General features: G+C 38.9%; 1 protein-coding gene across 1 annotated transcript in view; it reads right to left on the bottom strand.

The window, feature by feature from the left end:
* LOC110961312 (corticotropin-releasing factor receptor 1-like) overlaps positions 1-14,396 on the bottom strand; it is a 110,295-nt gene extending 95,899 nt beyond the window's left edge. Inside the window, exons 1-2 of the mRNA XM_022208882.2 lie at positions 13,271-14,396; positions 3,217-3,304 (exon numbers count right to left, since the gene is read on the bottom strand). Of these exons, the coding sequence (XP_022064574.1) occupies positions 3,217-3,304; positions 13,271-13,300 (118 nt within the window). The 5' untranslated portion in view covers positions 13,301-14,396. The remainder of the gene's footprint in view (positions 1-3,216; positions 3,305-13,270) is intronic.
* Positions 14,397-15,577: the final 1,181 nt, after the last annotated feature.

The raw sequence follows: 15,577 nt of genomic DNA, 5'->3' as shown, positions 1-15,577 counted from the left end.
TCACACCTTTAAAGGGTGAGAAAATGAATGGATCCAAGTGAAAATAAAAGACGTGCAGGGACTGTCATCTAAAGAGAAAAATAAAAGCACTGGTTATAAGTTCATGTGCTTCAAACCACCTATTTTAAAGGCATGGTAACAATATAAAGCTCCTAACAGAGAAGAAAGTAATGATAACAATGGTGTTTGGCATTAGGAAATATGCTTATTCGTTTTCTAGATAAGAGTTAGATGAGAACATTGATACCATCTGATGTCTATACACCAAAAATAAAGCCTACAGTTAGCTTAGCTTGGCATAAAGACTGGAAACGGGGAAACTGGCATGCCAGCATGGTTATGACAAACAGTAAGAAAGCCATTTTATAATTTCATATTGCTATTGCACATTTCATCTTTCTCTCAAAACATCTTAAAATGATCACTTTGTTTTTATTCTACGTACCTAAACATACAGCTTGTCCTGCCACTTTGCTGTCATTTTATCCCTTTTATTTACCAGCATAGCACAACACGGAAACATCGCACTGCAAATGGAGGTTTATTTATTATCTGCTGTTCCCTGGTGTCTGATGTCAACATTAGTTTTGCAGATTGAGCAGAATGAAACGTGGGAAAGTCTGGACATGTGGAGGCATGACGACTCTCAGACAGATTTATAGGCCAGTCACACACTTAAGCAGCATCACATCTGAGGGCCTTGAGAGTGTGAGGGCTGGAAATAGTATTTAAAAAAAAACAAAAACAAATGGGACAAGTTATTGTGACACCACATGTTTGGAAATATTAACCGCAAAGAGAATTTGGATTCTTGTTTAATTCGGCGTTGGATTAGCTGCTGAGTTTATTACTCCCTGTTTGGGACGTTGAAGTGTTTATTACATTTTAGCAAAGTCAGGGAAGCTGTAAACATCTGTAAATCAATTGTGCTATAAATAACTTCCACAGCAAGCAGACAGATGCTGTTTCTAAAGCCTTGATTATACTCTGTTGACACCCATGGACGTGTAGCTGTTGGTATTAAACTGCTTTTATAGAGGTTTGCTTTGAAGACACTGTTGCATACAGACACAACAGGTCGTATACACGTGCTTTAAGCATTCACATGACGACTGAGCATGCACGCTATTGTCCTTGTTATGCAAAGGGGTATGCACGGACTTTTGTGGACTTGGACCGATAACTAAATTTACGTTACCTGGACCCTACTAGACCTTTGAGTAGTCGCATATACGTAAAGTTTAACACATCGTCTCCGCATAGCTTTGTTACTCTGCCAAGGAATGCAGCGGATTTATATGACGATCGCCGTACGTGAATCTGTCCGTCTACTACATTACTGAAAAACAGACTAATGGATTTGGATGAAATTTTCAGGGAAGTTCAGCAGTGACACAGGGATCCTCTCATTAGATTTTGGCAGTGATGCGGCTTATAGTTTGGATCCACAGGTTTGTTAAGGATTTCTGTATATCACTGTGAGATAGCGGCACGGCATCACTGTAACCATGACAACAAGTGAACACTTCATCAGCTGCCTGCTGACGATCACATGATTGCGATCCTACTATAAATCCACCGGGACTTATCTGTCAGAAATGATACACGGAACAACTGATTAAATTGTGGGGGTGTTTCTGAGTCCCATCAATTCCCGCCGCCGGCTGCAAATTTAGGTCACGCGATTCGATATCCAAACATAACATACACATGCAGAACACACGCATGTGCTCAGCTCAACATCTTGGTGTAGTACTGCGCTCTGATGGCTTTTCTAGTTTAGGATTTGTAATTCCGTACAATATGCGAACTACGCCCCCTAGTGTTCAGTGCATGTAAACACTTATGGACTTCACTGCCGCCGTGTAGCGAGGCTAATTTATCCGTTTTTATGATGCAGTTTTATGGAAGATGCACCGATGATGCACGATGGTTAACTAGGAGGTTGGCCTGCCAGGTGTGGAGCCAGTTTTGTGAGATATTTTGTTCATGGATATATGATTCATTATGCACGCATTCTGCACATTACACAGCTATCGTGTGGTAAACTAGCTAAACTAGTTTTTAAAGTCACATCTACACAGTCTGCCAAGTAGGTCAAGTGTTGCTAAGTAGATCTTCCAACTTACTCAGGCTCACCACAACCGATCTAAAACCCAATTTTAAATGTACTTGTGGACCAGAAAAAACAGATAAGGGAAACGTGGAGATAGTAGAGGTTCCCTCAGGAATTAATGGACTTCTGGTTGACTCACATGCATAAACAAAGCTATGTGGAAACAGTGTGTGTTTTTAGGTTTTTCTGCTTTATATATGTGTGGTAGATTGGTATTTATAAAAACTACTGCTTTTGTAGTGTACATGTAGATATTCGTTTTGGGTTTATTGTCAAGTTTGTGTACTTGTGGAGTTGGAAAGTAAATTCCAGTGTTGCAGACGTACCTACAGTATGTACATTTTTAAATTTCCAACTTGCTAATCAATTATTTAACTCATTTATTCATGTTGTAATCAAACAAAAACACCAGAAATTGTGTGCTTTGTGCTTCTCCAGTGTTAGAATTCGCTGGTTTTTACATCTTAATAAAGGTTTGGACTGCTGTTTGTACAAAATGAGACGATGATAAACTCTCTTTTCTAAACTCTGAACTGATTTCCTCAAAAAACTGAATAAAAATACTCATTAGCTGTAGAACTTCGTGACACTTTTTTAAACTTGGTTGGCCTGAAATTTAAAGGCTTACAGTGCAGGGTGACAGGATGCCAACAGAGCATTATTATTATTACTCTTTAAGAGCTACCTGAGACATCTTTATGAGTCTAGCCTGAGGCAAACAACAAGCGCATCATCCCTATGTATTTATGCATAGCTATGTGTGTTCTCTGGGTGTGTGCTGCGGTTCTAAGTGTTTAATCACCAACTATCACTGTACTGGTGAGGTGCACGAGGAGCAGGGACAATACGATAAGACGGTTTGCCGATACCCCACTTGGGAAAAGCTGTGACTGAGGATGAGGTTTTGACATTTAGTGGTTATGGCCGTGAGATGGAAAAGACTGAAAATCAATCCGACGCCGCAAGTGCACTAACGGTGGAGCAGGTTGAGTACACAGGTTGGACTGTGCTGGGGAATAAGCGCCCTTTAAGAGCTTGTAGCGGCTGCTGTAGATGCGGCGCTGTAAAAGAAATCCACATGATGTTTGTCCTCAACTTACATGAGACATTCCCCGACAGCATGAGCAGAGCTTCACATGTCAGATCCGCTAAAGAGGCCGACGGCAGGAGGCTTACGATGGCACACACCTGCAAACGGAGGACAGACACAGAGGTCAGGTTTAATCAGAAAATCAAATATTAACATTATGGCCTGCTACTGAATCCTATGCTCCTTTAATTCCTTCATGTATAGTACATGAAGTTGCATCAATCTCAAAGACCCTCGGTGACCTTGAGCAGAGGCATGTATTAACAGCTCCACTCGCCTCCTAATTTGGAGCTCTTTGTAGCCTGTAATCACTCACCCCCCCACATCAACTCTTTCATGTTTACACATACACAGAAAGGGCTTCTTAAAGGATCGCAATGTTGCAGTCAAAGCATTCCCGGCTTTGCGGTTGCCGTTAGCCTACTTTGCAACTGTGCAGAAAAAGGAGCAAACATTGAATAATGCACATAATTATGAAACTACAGTAGACTCTATGTGCTGGGTCTCAAGCGACAGACAGCCTGCTTTGGCATGTTTCGAGCCACGACAACAACACAGGATTACATCTGCTCCACCAAAACGGAAAACAAGGGGACCTGTATTTACAGTTATGTTAAATGACAGCAAAGTGGAATTCGGTGTTCGGATTAATATTTCATCCACACACTTTGATCTCGACTGGCTTTTCTTCGGCCTGGCCCAGCGGCTTTGTTGGAGGCTCTCCAAACCAGGGAGGCTGGCGGCGCAAAAAGAAAAATATTGTGCTACATGTTGCGCTGGTTACATCCGGAAACCACCGATTGACTGCTGGCACAAACACAGCGGCTCTCAGGCCACAAAATGACGCTCACACACACACACACACACACACAACCAAACTGCATCTCATTTGGAGGGAAACTGGTTTTCTGCTGCTTGTCACGCATCACAAACAATTATCTAATCAACATGTCTCTGGTGTTTATTTTTATTGCTTTTCTGAGGCTCCTTTTTCAGCCAACCAATCATATATTAGATGTGGTGGGACTCGTTACCCTTTACAATGAAGAGAATGAAGGAGAAGCTTCAAATATGCTAAACATCTTTAATGTAGCAGACGTGTAGTTTTGGTGCTTAAATTTAACCACGCTTCCAATGAGTAGTTGACGTCGTGAAAGTGTCAACAAAAGTGTGATATTTGGGGCGTTTTGTGGCCCAAATCTAACCAAACAATGGCTGAAAAAGTTTTTTAAAAAAGTATGAAAATTAAACATAAAGACCCCAAAATGTGCCTCTTTTTAGCAGATTAATAAAAGTTTCATGTCCCCAGGATGTATCTTTTAGTTTTTTAGTTCAAAATACTGTAAAGATGGTTCCTTTCTCCATGACTGTAGCCTTGGTTTTTGTCTTGTTCTAAATAAAAGCTGTTTTTGGTGCTTTAAAAACTATCAAGCTGCTGCTGGCCCCGCCCCCTTCAGGAAGAAAACTCTCTGCGTCTGAGATTTCATGTGCAGAGCAAAACAGCTGACTGAGGTGTGAATGAATGTGTGAGACTTTTGTACGGCTTCCAAATTTGCCTCTGAGTGATCGTTTTACACGGAAATACCACCGAATTCACAGAACAGCCGCTGTTTTTAACTCGCGTTTATGGTGAGTTGGTTGGAAGTTGTGTAGAGGATTAGACACAACATGACCATGAAAAGGCACACAACAACAAAAGAAATGGCACAAAACAACCAAAAGCACAAAATGACTCAGTGAGACACCTAATTATCATATTAAGACACAAAATGATGACACACACATAATGACAAAAAGGTGCAAAATGACCACAAAACCCCTAAAATGATCAAAACAGACTGAAGACAGCCACAAAAATGCACAAAATTACCACAAAAACGCCTGAAATGCCCACAAAATGAACTGAAAATGACAAAAAAAGAAACAAAATGAGCACAAAGACACACAAAACAATCACCAAAAGACAACACGACCACAAAAATGCACAAAATGACAAAAAAAATGGCACAAAATGACCACAGAAAAACACAAAACGACTCAGTGAGACAGACGATTATCATATAAAGACACAAAATGACAAGAGACACACAGAGTAACTACAAAAAGTTGCAAAAACACCTAAAATGATCAAAAACGGACTGAAAACAGCCACAAAATTACCACAAAAAGACCTGAAATGCCCACAAAATGGACTTAAAATGACAAAAAAAGGAAACAAAATGACCACAGACAAATAAAATGAGCAGGTCATGTGATCTGGAATTAACATACTTAGTTCAGAGGGGTTTTTTGTAATGAGGAACTTAGTGGAAAGTGATTTAATTTGTTTTTTTTTTCCATACAAAATTTGACATATTGCCAAAAAAAAGACATATCTGTCATGATTATCTTAACTTAATAAAAAGAATACAATCAAAACTATTTCTGAATCAGCTCATTTTATTATTGTTTAGCTAATTAGAGGGTGGTTGTTATTAAATTCCGACGGTTATTTAGTTGACATTTTAGTGATATCAGGTCTTTTTTTATTAATAAGTGATTGTTTCCATAATAAATAAAGATGGAATTTGTAAAGATGTGATCATAATGAACATATAAACATTTTTTTTTTTTTTTACTTTTAATGAAAATGTATGCAAGATATATCCCATGAACTTCAAAATCCCTCAATTCTATACTGACCAAGCAGCAGATTTCATGCGTTTTCCTCCACTGAGACGTTTCATAGTTAACAGAAGCAGCTCTAGAAAGTAAATAAAGCCGGTGGACTGAGGGGCAGCTGTTCATTCAGAATGGCTCACCTATGTTTACTTTTTAGACTGATATTGATTATGCAGATATTCTGTAGAAACTGAATAAATTCTGACTGGCTTGTAAAGCTGTGAGGCTCTGCAGATGAATGGCAGCAGTAAGCATCTTTAAATTCTCACAGTGTCCATTGTACACCTCAAAGTTTTTAATAAGAATGGATTGTCACCATAAGGAACCTTTAGGTCCAAGAATAATGGTCCCACATGAGATGTGAACCTCAGTCTCCTGGGTGAAACTAAATGTTGCTGACTTATGCCTCTATTCTCACAAAGATTTTGCAGCTCTTCCAACCTTGGAGCCTTTTTCTGCTGCATATCGGACGGCATTCTAATTTCAAAACAAATGAGAATGCAGTTTAGCTGTCGGAGTGTAATTTCAGTGAAGCAGTAGTGTTTGGGTAAAATAATCCGTAAAATGTCGTTAGTTTTGTTTTTGTTTGCGTCTCCTTAATTGACCCCAAACTAGGTTATAGCCGGCGTAAGCCTCCTTGAGCGTGGACGGTTCCCTGTGGAGGCGACAGGCGGCTACAATTACCTATAAAGCCAACGTTTGGTTTCCTCCTTAAATAAAACATTCCTATGAATAATGCAGGACGTGAAACAGTAAACATGTCGCCCTTTTTCTAAGACTGAAAAAGGGAGAAAAACTTGCTTTAAATTCCTCCTGTTTTTATATCATTAAATGTTCCATTCTGGTGTTACGGACACGGTCCGATCTGATGGTCACAACAGCGTAAAATACCAGCAGCGGATAAAGTTACATCATTTAAAAGAGCGTCCCAGATTTGGTTTGCTGCGTCTGTTTCACGCTCAGTGACTTCTGGGCAATGCTACCTACTGTACCCACTGTCTTCCATGTAATTAACCACTGACAGCCGTAATATAAACAGCAGGGAGCTGCAGCACTGCTGGTGTTTAATCAAGGAGGAATGAGTTCTCAGAGTCTTAATGTAATTCTTGGCGGCAGCAGATTTGGCCCTAAATATTCTTGATTTTACAAATTTAATGCGTAATAACTTCCTTAAAGGGGAGAAGACACAAATACAATTAAATGTATAAATGTGTTTAGGTATCTGTATGAAAACATAGGATGTTAAATACACAACTGTTGGACAAAAGTTAATAAAAAAACATTTTAGCATATTTAATTTTTTAATAATTCATATTAGGGGGCTAGAGAGATTTTAAAATGGCCTTTAATGTAGTTGGCTAACAACTTTGTTTGCTATAGACCTTAATTTTAGCCAATGAGCAACTTGTGTCACATAACCAAACTGTAGACACCAGCGTTCAGACACTAGGGGGCGCTGCACAGAGAGGTAAAGCAACACAGTGACAGAAAAATGTAAAAATTAGTCTTTAAAGGCAAATGTTATCACTTGAATGATAACAGAAACTAAGCACTTGTAAAAGACTTTAAGTTAATGTGGTAGATAGTTTCACATGTAAATTAACTGTAGATACCTGCATCCTGACACTAGAGGGTGCTGCACAGAGAGGTCAAGCAACAATAGCAAAAGAAAAATGCAAAAATAAGCCTTGACAGAAAAAAGTCATCATGTTAGTGATATAAGAAATTAAGCACAGGGGATCCTCGACTTAACTCAGAGCTCCGTTCCTACGGTGTGACGAAAGTCGATTTTCATCTTAAGTCAGAACTCCAGTGAAAATGTAAACCAACCCATTACGTGCATCACGATATCGATCAGTTTCCATATTTGTACAACTACAGTAATATAAAACTACAGCTCACACTGAAACAACTCGATAGGAAAATACTGGCAGAAATGTAAACTGTAAGTCTGACTTACATTTGAGAGCCTTAATGAAGTTAGCAAATGTAGCATAATCCAATGGCGCTGCAAACGTAAACAAAGCTGTCTTACAGCGCCGCGTGATGACTGTACATACAGTATTCATCCACTCCGCTCCACTCATCAACTAGTTCCACTGAACCAGTTCTGGGTTATGGTTAACCGTAGCAATGTGACAATGTATGATCATTTGGGAATTATATGAGTAAAAAAAACAAACTATGATGATGATTTTACTTTTCAAAAAACAGCAAAAGTAAAATTAGCTTTGGCTAATGCTATCTGTAAGTAGCACCAGCGCAGTCACTACTTATGCTTGTTCCAATAAGCAGACAGAGGGACTTAAATTCTGCGACTATGTGAAAAAGCAGGGCATTTTTGAAGCATATAAGTTGATAATAATTTTGAGAACTGTGTTTGTACACTACAGATTTTCATTTTAGTTATTCAGCAACTTATACAGATACCGGCATCCACACACCAGGGGGCGCCGCAGAAGGTACCATTAGCAATGTAACAATGCAAAAATGCACCTATACAAGTAAATGTGAGGCATTATTTTAGTAAAAAAACAAAAAAAACAATTTTACTTCTTTAAAAGCAAAAAAAAATAATTAGCTTTAGCTAAATGCTATCTTGCACCAGTGCAGTCACTGCTGATACTTCCACTGAATTAAGTGACTCTTTTATTTATATGTGAAAGTATAGGATGCTTTTATTGTATTGCATAAGTTGCCAATTATTTCAACACCCGAATTTGTATAAATTAGACTTTAGTTTCAGGTAATGAGCATCTTGTAAACAAACAGTAGACGCCATCCAGAAAGAAGTAATTGTATTGCTAAGATAAATGTGAAAATGCACCAAAAAAAAAAAAAACATACTGAAATATCAGTAAAGTGTATTTAATGTAAAAGAAGATGCCATGACAGCCTTTTACAGAGCTGTACGCATTAAAGGACCTTATATCAGCATTAATCTTATCCTGTTTTATTGCAGTTACTTGAGGTTGAGCTGCAAAAGGAAAACAAATATATAAATGTGTCTTTATTTAACTTGACTCCACTTCTAGTTACTTCTTCTAGCGTCACGTCATCGCATGAGGAATCCATGAAGAAACAGAGGCGCTCAGAGGAGATGAAGGCTTCCCAGGCGGGTAAGCACAAACGGCAGGATTCTCCCCGAGGACGAGCACAAAGCTTAAAACGAGCTGCTGCTGATCCAAGCCGTTTCTGTGTTCTACATGCCACTTTGGCAGACTCACTCCGTGCGTATACCGAGCATATTAAAGTCTTTCACTTGTTTTCTTGCAGCTCATGGCCCCTATTGTCTGAATATCAGCAGCCTATGTGAATCCCTGCTGTGGCATACTCTGGTTTTAATCATAACTCAGGTGTCGTATGTGCAGAAGTCTGTCAGATCAAACATTTTCCACATTTTATATTTAGCACAATTCTATTTCTGACTGTTTTTTCCCTTCATTATATAACTTATCTGCACATTTGAGTGAAAGCAGAGATGCATTTTTTAGTGTGTTTGCAGCTGAAAAACGTCCCTTAGCATGCGTTTGTTTCAGGACAGTCTAGACAACAATCAGGCGTTCTCTTGTAAACACTGGCATGATGAAAATGCAGAAGTGTTGGTGCAGCAGCAGCAGGTCAGAGGTGTGGTTCACCTCCTGACATGTTTCCCTGCTGCTTGCTGGAAGCAGACGTGAAGTTTGGTGTCGGAGAAAATTCTTGACCCAAGTTGTTTTGAAATGAAAGCAGGTGGAAATGTCGGTACTAAACTGTTGTATTCTTCACTTTTTATGGCAATAAATGTAAACATAACTGCATCGTCAATGAATCTGAACATATAAATGTCATAAAGTAGCTTTAAAAAGCCAGAACTGTACTTAACTACAATTATAAGCCAATTTACTTGAGTTTTTCTATTTGTCTTTTCACCCTATTATTTACTTTTGAATAGTCCCCTAGAATATTCAGAAATGCCTCTGTTAGCTTAGACTGCAACCACAGTTTGTTCACATTTTCCCTGCTGCTCACGTGAAAGAATGAGGCAGTTGTAGCTAAAAATCTCACAAATTACCGCAAAAACAAGCGAATATTGGTTCTACACAGCCTGATTTTACACTTTCCAACAAAATGACAACACATCATCAATGAATCTGACAGAAGATTAGTAGGTTAGTATGTTAAAAGGTTTGGGTTAAAAAGCAAAAACTACACTTAAGTAGAGTTTGGAGGTATTTTACTTGACTTTATGTGTTTTATTCCAGTTCTTCCATCTATTCAGGTCTATTTATGACTAAAAACTCCAAGTATAAGTGGATTTGCTATAAAGCAGGAGGTAATATTGGTGCTACAAAGCCTGATTTTTACACATTTTATAAAAATACATCAAAAATCCCAAAGAAACAGCAATAATTCTGATCTGATTGCAACATAACTGATAAATGTCAGGTGGAAACCATGATATTTCCCTTTGAAATGTGAAGGAGTAGAAGTGAAGCAGCTGTAAAAAGTGGTCCTCAAGTACCGCATTTAACTACAATTTATGGGTACTTAAGTGGTTCTATAGCGGTTCTTTAATCTCTTAGTGAAGCAGCTCAGATGTGTTGTGTGAAAAAAGGAGATTTGCTGTGAAAGGAGGAGGGAATATTCGTAGTAAATGGACGGATTTTGCTCTTTTTATGAAAAGACGTAAAAAAAGACGATGCATCATCAATAAATCTCATCAACTTAGCGAACTGCAAATGATAAATGTGGGCTGAAAATGAAAGTAAGACAAGATGGAGTGTGAAATGGCTTTAAAAAGCAGAACTCGAGTCTTAAGTACAGCTTTAAGGTACTTTACAGGTTTTATTTGATTTCATTACCCTATCAGTGAAGCAGTTCAGATGTCTTTACAGCCACAAATGCTAATTCTAAGTACATTCACTTGGCCTGATTTAACTTTAGGAAATGTAAACATACAAATATCAATGCATGATCAATAAATCTGATCATATTTGCAACATAGCTGCTGTACAACTGAGAAATGTGGCGTAAAAATGGTAAGATTTCCCTTTAAGAGGCAGTGGAGTAGACGTGAAGTACCTTCAAAAGCAGTTTTCAGATCGTACCTCCAGTTTGGAGCTACTTTCCTTCAGTTTTTGTGTTTCCAGAACAGATCTTTACTCTATTCGTGAACCAGTTTAATCCATCTACACCTGAAAATTCTTCATTAACGTACATTTGCTATGAAAGCAGGTGGGAATATTGGTAGTAAAAGGCCTGATTTTGTGCTTTTAATAAAAATACATTCAAAAAAGACAATGCACCATCAATAAACCCGATCATATAGATGATGTAGCGGCTGTAAATCTGAAAAATATGGGGTAGAAACCATAATATTTCCTTTACGAGGGGCATCAAAGTAAACATAAAGTAGCTCAGAAAAAGCAGTACTGCACTTGGCCACAGTTTTGAGGTATTTAACTTGACTTGAAGTGTTTCTAGAGCAGTTGTTTACTCTGTTAGTGAAGCAGTTTATGTGTTTATAGCTTCAAAATTGATTTTAAAAGTAGATTTGCAATTAAAGAAGGGGGAATATTGGTACTACACAGCCTGATTTTTCACTTTTTAAAAAAACAAATTGAAAAAAATCCCAATACATCAACTAATTTGATTGCATTTGCAACATATCTGCTGTACAACTGATAAATGTTGGCTAGAAATGATAATATTTCCCTTTGAGAGGCCTCGGAGGCGACATAAAGTGACATTAAAAGCAGTAGTCAAGACTTATCTACAGCTTTGAAGAGCTAACTTAAGTTTAAGCGTTTCTTTCAGTTCTTAACTCTAATACTGAAATAGTTCTAATCTGTTTACAGCTAAAAATTCTTGACAAAAGTAGATTTCCATTAAATCAGGTGGGAATATTGGACCTACATGGCCGAGTGCTTCACTTTTTATGAAAATACATTCAAAAACGGCAATGGAATATTAACAAATCTGATCATATTTGCAACATATCTGCTGTACAACTGAGAAATGTGGGTTAGAAATGATAATATTCCTTCTGAAAGGAAATGAAGAAATGATAAAATGACATAAAAGCAGCAGTAAGCTCATATTTACAGTTCTGAGCTACTTCAGAGCTTCTATTCCAGTTCTCTCTAAATGAAGCAGCTTAAATTAGAATTTATAGCTGAAAATTCTTCACAAATGCAGATTTGTAATGTTAACAGGTGGGAAATCGGTGCTACATTCTGCACTTATCCAAACAACGATGCATTATTAATGAATCTGATGATATTTGCAACATACCTACTTCACAGCTAATAAATGGAATCGAGTATATTACTTCCTTTTTCTACTCTTATGTACTGGAGGCTCCATATTCCAGCTAATAAAACAAAATATAACCAACAGATGATCGATCAGGAGCCGCCCAGCCGTAAATAAAGTCCATTTACCTCCAGCTCTGCTCAGATTAAGAACATATCCACGCAGCGGTCATTCTAATCCACCGATAAATACACAGTACGCTGCTTTTGCACTTGTGCATGACTTTTCCTTCCTGCAGAGCATCTCTGCTGTGTGTCTGAGCGGCTCTTCTGCCAAACGGAAACCTAAGCTGCACTTCAGTCCAGCACTCCGGGACATGAACATGTGAGTTTGCTGTGGGGTTTTAAATCACAACAATGGGGACACGAATAGTAAAGCAGGGCTGGCTGGTGGGTGTGAGGGGATTTCAGAGGAGGCTTCAGCTGATTCTTGACTATTCTTAGTGCTCCGGCTTTGCAGCACAATGAGGCTATAGGAGACAGATGAAGTAATTCACCTCAGGCTCCTGGAACAGCCATAAATCACACATCCTTACTGTTGCCTCTGCAGGAGCACATCAGCGTTATGACACCGGAGAGACGTGGAATTCAAACAGCAATTTGTTCACTTCTTGTCAAGCTTTAGACCAAGTGAGGGAGTTGCAGCATTTACACTCATTTTAATCACCACTGTGCCCCAATTCTGGGCTTTTTTTTCCTGCCTTTGAGGCTCCAGTTCCTCACTCTAGATCGTTTTTCTTCAGGCTTCTAAACCCAGAGTCCTGGTTCAAGTTTCAGTGTTTACAGGTAAACAGGCCACTGGCAGCTCCGGCTCTTATTTAAACTAATATCATGTAAATTCATGTAGTCTGGAAGGAGAAGAGAGGAGGAAAAGCATCTCCAAGTCCCTCCTGTCCTGCTCCACACCTCAGTTTTCTGTTTCTCTTGTATTATGGACAGATTTTTAACATAGCTGTGACAAATATCCCCCAAAAACCTGACATCTGGATGGGATGACTGTCAAATCCCTTCCTATGGAGATTACACTCCGCCACAATCCGTGAGAACAAACACATCTTCAGCTATTTTAATTAAACCCACAACGAAGCGCAAAGACGCAGAACTTACCTCGAGCACATAAAAGCATTTGCGCCGCATTTCCAGATCTTTAAATCTTCACATAATTCTCTGTCAGTAAATATGACTTGAATAGAGTGTTCGTTCTTCTTCTCTTTTTTGTCTGCTGCTCCCTCCCTTGAGATTGGGAGTTAAAATGTAGAAGAAAGAGGAAAAAAGTCGCGATAGAAAAATCCAAACACCGAGCTGTCCGGTTGGTAGAGGAGCTCCTGTTCCGTTAATGAAGAGGATTTAACGCAGTGGACGTCGGAGCCGGTGTTCAGGTGATGCGCCGTGCGGGTCGGTTTGTGTTACCGGACTGGAAACAGAATCCACCTTGGAGCGTTGCGCACCAAACCGCCTCGGACGCAGCCGTTACCCTTCAGCTCTGGCACCGGACCAGGACTCCTCTTTCTGTTCCACGCGTGGCTCTGTCACCCAGAGCCTCGGATCCAGCGCCTCTCCACCTCCTCCTCCTCTTCTTCTTCTTCTTCTTCCTCTCGTCCCGACGCGGTGCCGCAGACCGACCGTCTCCTCGACGCGCCGCCCACGTTGTGCCACTTCTCCTGGTCGGGAGGATCCGGCGCGATTGAGGAATAACTCGGAGTTAATTATGCAACCGCTGCTCCACATCCAGACCCCTAATCCCGCCGCGACCCGGACGTGGCAGCGGAGGGAAAGTTAAAAGCTCCGTGGTTTTATTTTGGAAGGGGAGGATCCGTGCGCATTAAGGGAACCCTGTTCACATGTGGCCCCGTTTTCGGCTGAATTAGTGCCAGAGCCGCGCACAGTGGAACAGATTTGGCTGATGGCTGATGGACAGATGGTCCCAGAGTGTCAATAAAGTTAAACGTCCTCGGGGGCCTTTTTTTAAACTGAAAAAAAAGGAAAGCTCGAAAAATGATGTGTAGATTAGTGCTGAAAGCATGATTCTGGGGCTGAAACAGAAGAAGATTAATCTTACAGTTTTAATGAGGGATTATCATTTTAATTAGTGGTTTCCAAGCTGAGGGGGGCGGGCCTCTGTGGGGTGGCAGAGCAAATCTAAGGGATCGTAAGAATTGCAAATTATTATAATAATATAAAATCTAAATGACTCCTTTGACATTCTGCTTCATTAAAAATGCTGATTTGTTTTACCTTGATTAAAACAAAACCTCACTGATGTTAATTTGGAGTGATGTTTGGAATAGTTACAGTCAATACTTTTTTATGTGTATAATGTATAAAACCAATGTAAAATTGACAAAGAAAGTATTACCCAAACTTCTAACTTCCCTCGTGAACACAAGATTTAAAAAATATAGATATTTCAAAGTCAGTTACATTTTATAGACATCTCAGCTGCTTTAAACCAAAACAGATAATTTTTTGGCCACATGGGGGCAGCAGAACGAAGCTCTAAACAACATCTTGCATATTACCACCCTATAAAGTTTGTAGCATTTGTATTCATTTGTAGCGTCGCTGCTAATATCAATATTTTATATGCATGATATATAAATAAAGAAATGTAACGCCATTCGTCAAAAATCCCCAACTTTCCTCAACTTGGCGTCTTAAAGTAAATCCGACTGGTCACAAGATGAAAAAAACAGTTACGATTATTTTAATTAACATTCCGTTGAATTAGATGAATAAAGATATTTCAAATTAAGCATGTGTTTATAGATTTTTTAGCTGCTTTAAATCTGTAGTAGTTCACATTTTTGGCCACGTGGGGGCAGCAGAACCAACACCAGACAAAATATCTTGCATATTATCAAAGTTTGTAGCTTTTGCATTAATTTGGAGCGTTGTTGTTAATACAATCATTGTTTTTATATGCATAATGTATAAATGTAATGCCAAATTGTCAAAAATGTATTACCTGAATCTCCAACTTTTCTCAACTTGGGGTCCCAAAGAAAGAAAAAAGTTATGATTATTTTATGTAACATTCAGTTGAATCAGACAGGGAGGAAATGGGTATTTCAAATTAGACTTACATTTATAGACATTTTAGCTGCTTTAAACCTACAACAGCTGATTTTTTTTGGCCACATGGGGGCAGCAGAACCAAGCTCTAAACACAACACCTCACATAAAGTTTGCGATATCTGCGTTAATATTGAATGACGTCTCTAATAATATAATTGATATTTTTATATTCACAGTGTCTCAAATGAAGTCCGTATGAAATAAAGCAACAAAAATGTAATATCTGAATCTTTAATTTCACTCAACTTAGGGTCTCAAAGTAAATCTGAAGGTGAGACAAAAAGGGGGAAAAAATTACATTTTAAATTGTGTCGCGCAATTCTGCTGCTTTTCTTCGAC

Source organism: Acanthochromis polyacanthus, chromosome 19 (genome assembly GCF_021347895.1).
Source record: "Acanthochromis polyacanthus isolate Apoly-LR-REF ecotype Palm Island chromosome 19, KAUST_Apoly_ChrSc, whole genome shotgun sequence".
NCBI lineage: Eukaryota > Metazoa > Chordata > Actinopteri > Pomacentridae > Acanthochromis > Acanthochromis polyacanthus.
This window is presented reverse-complemented; position numbering and strand designations above follow the sequence as displayed.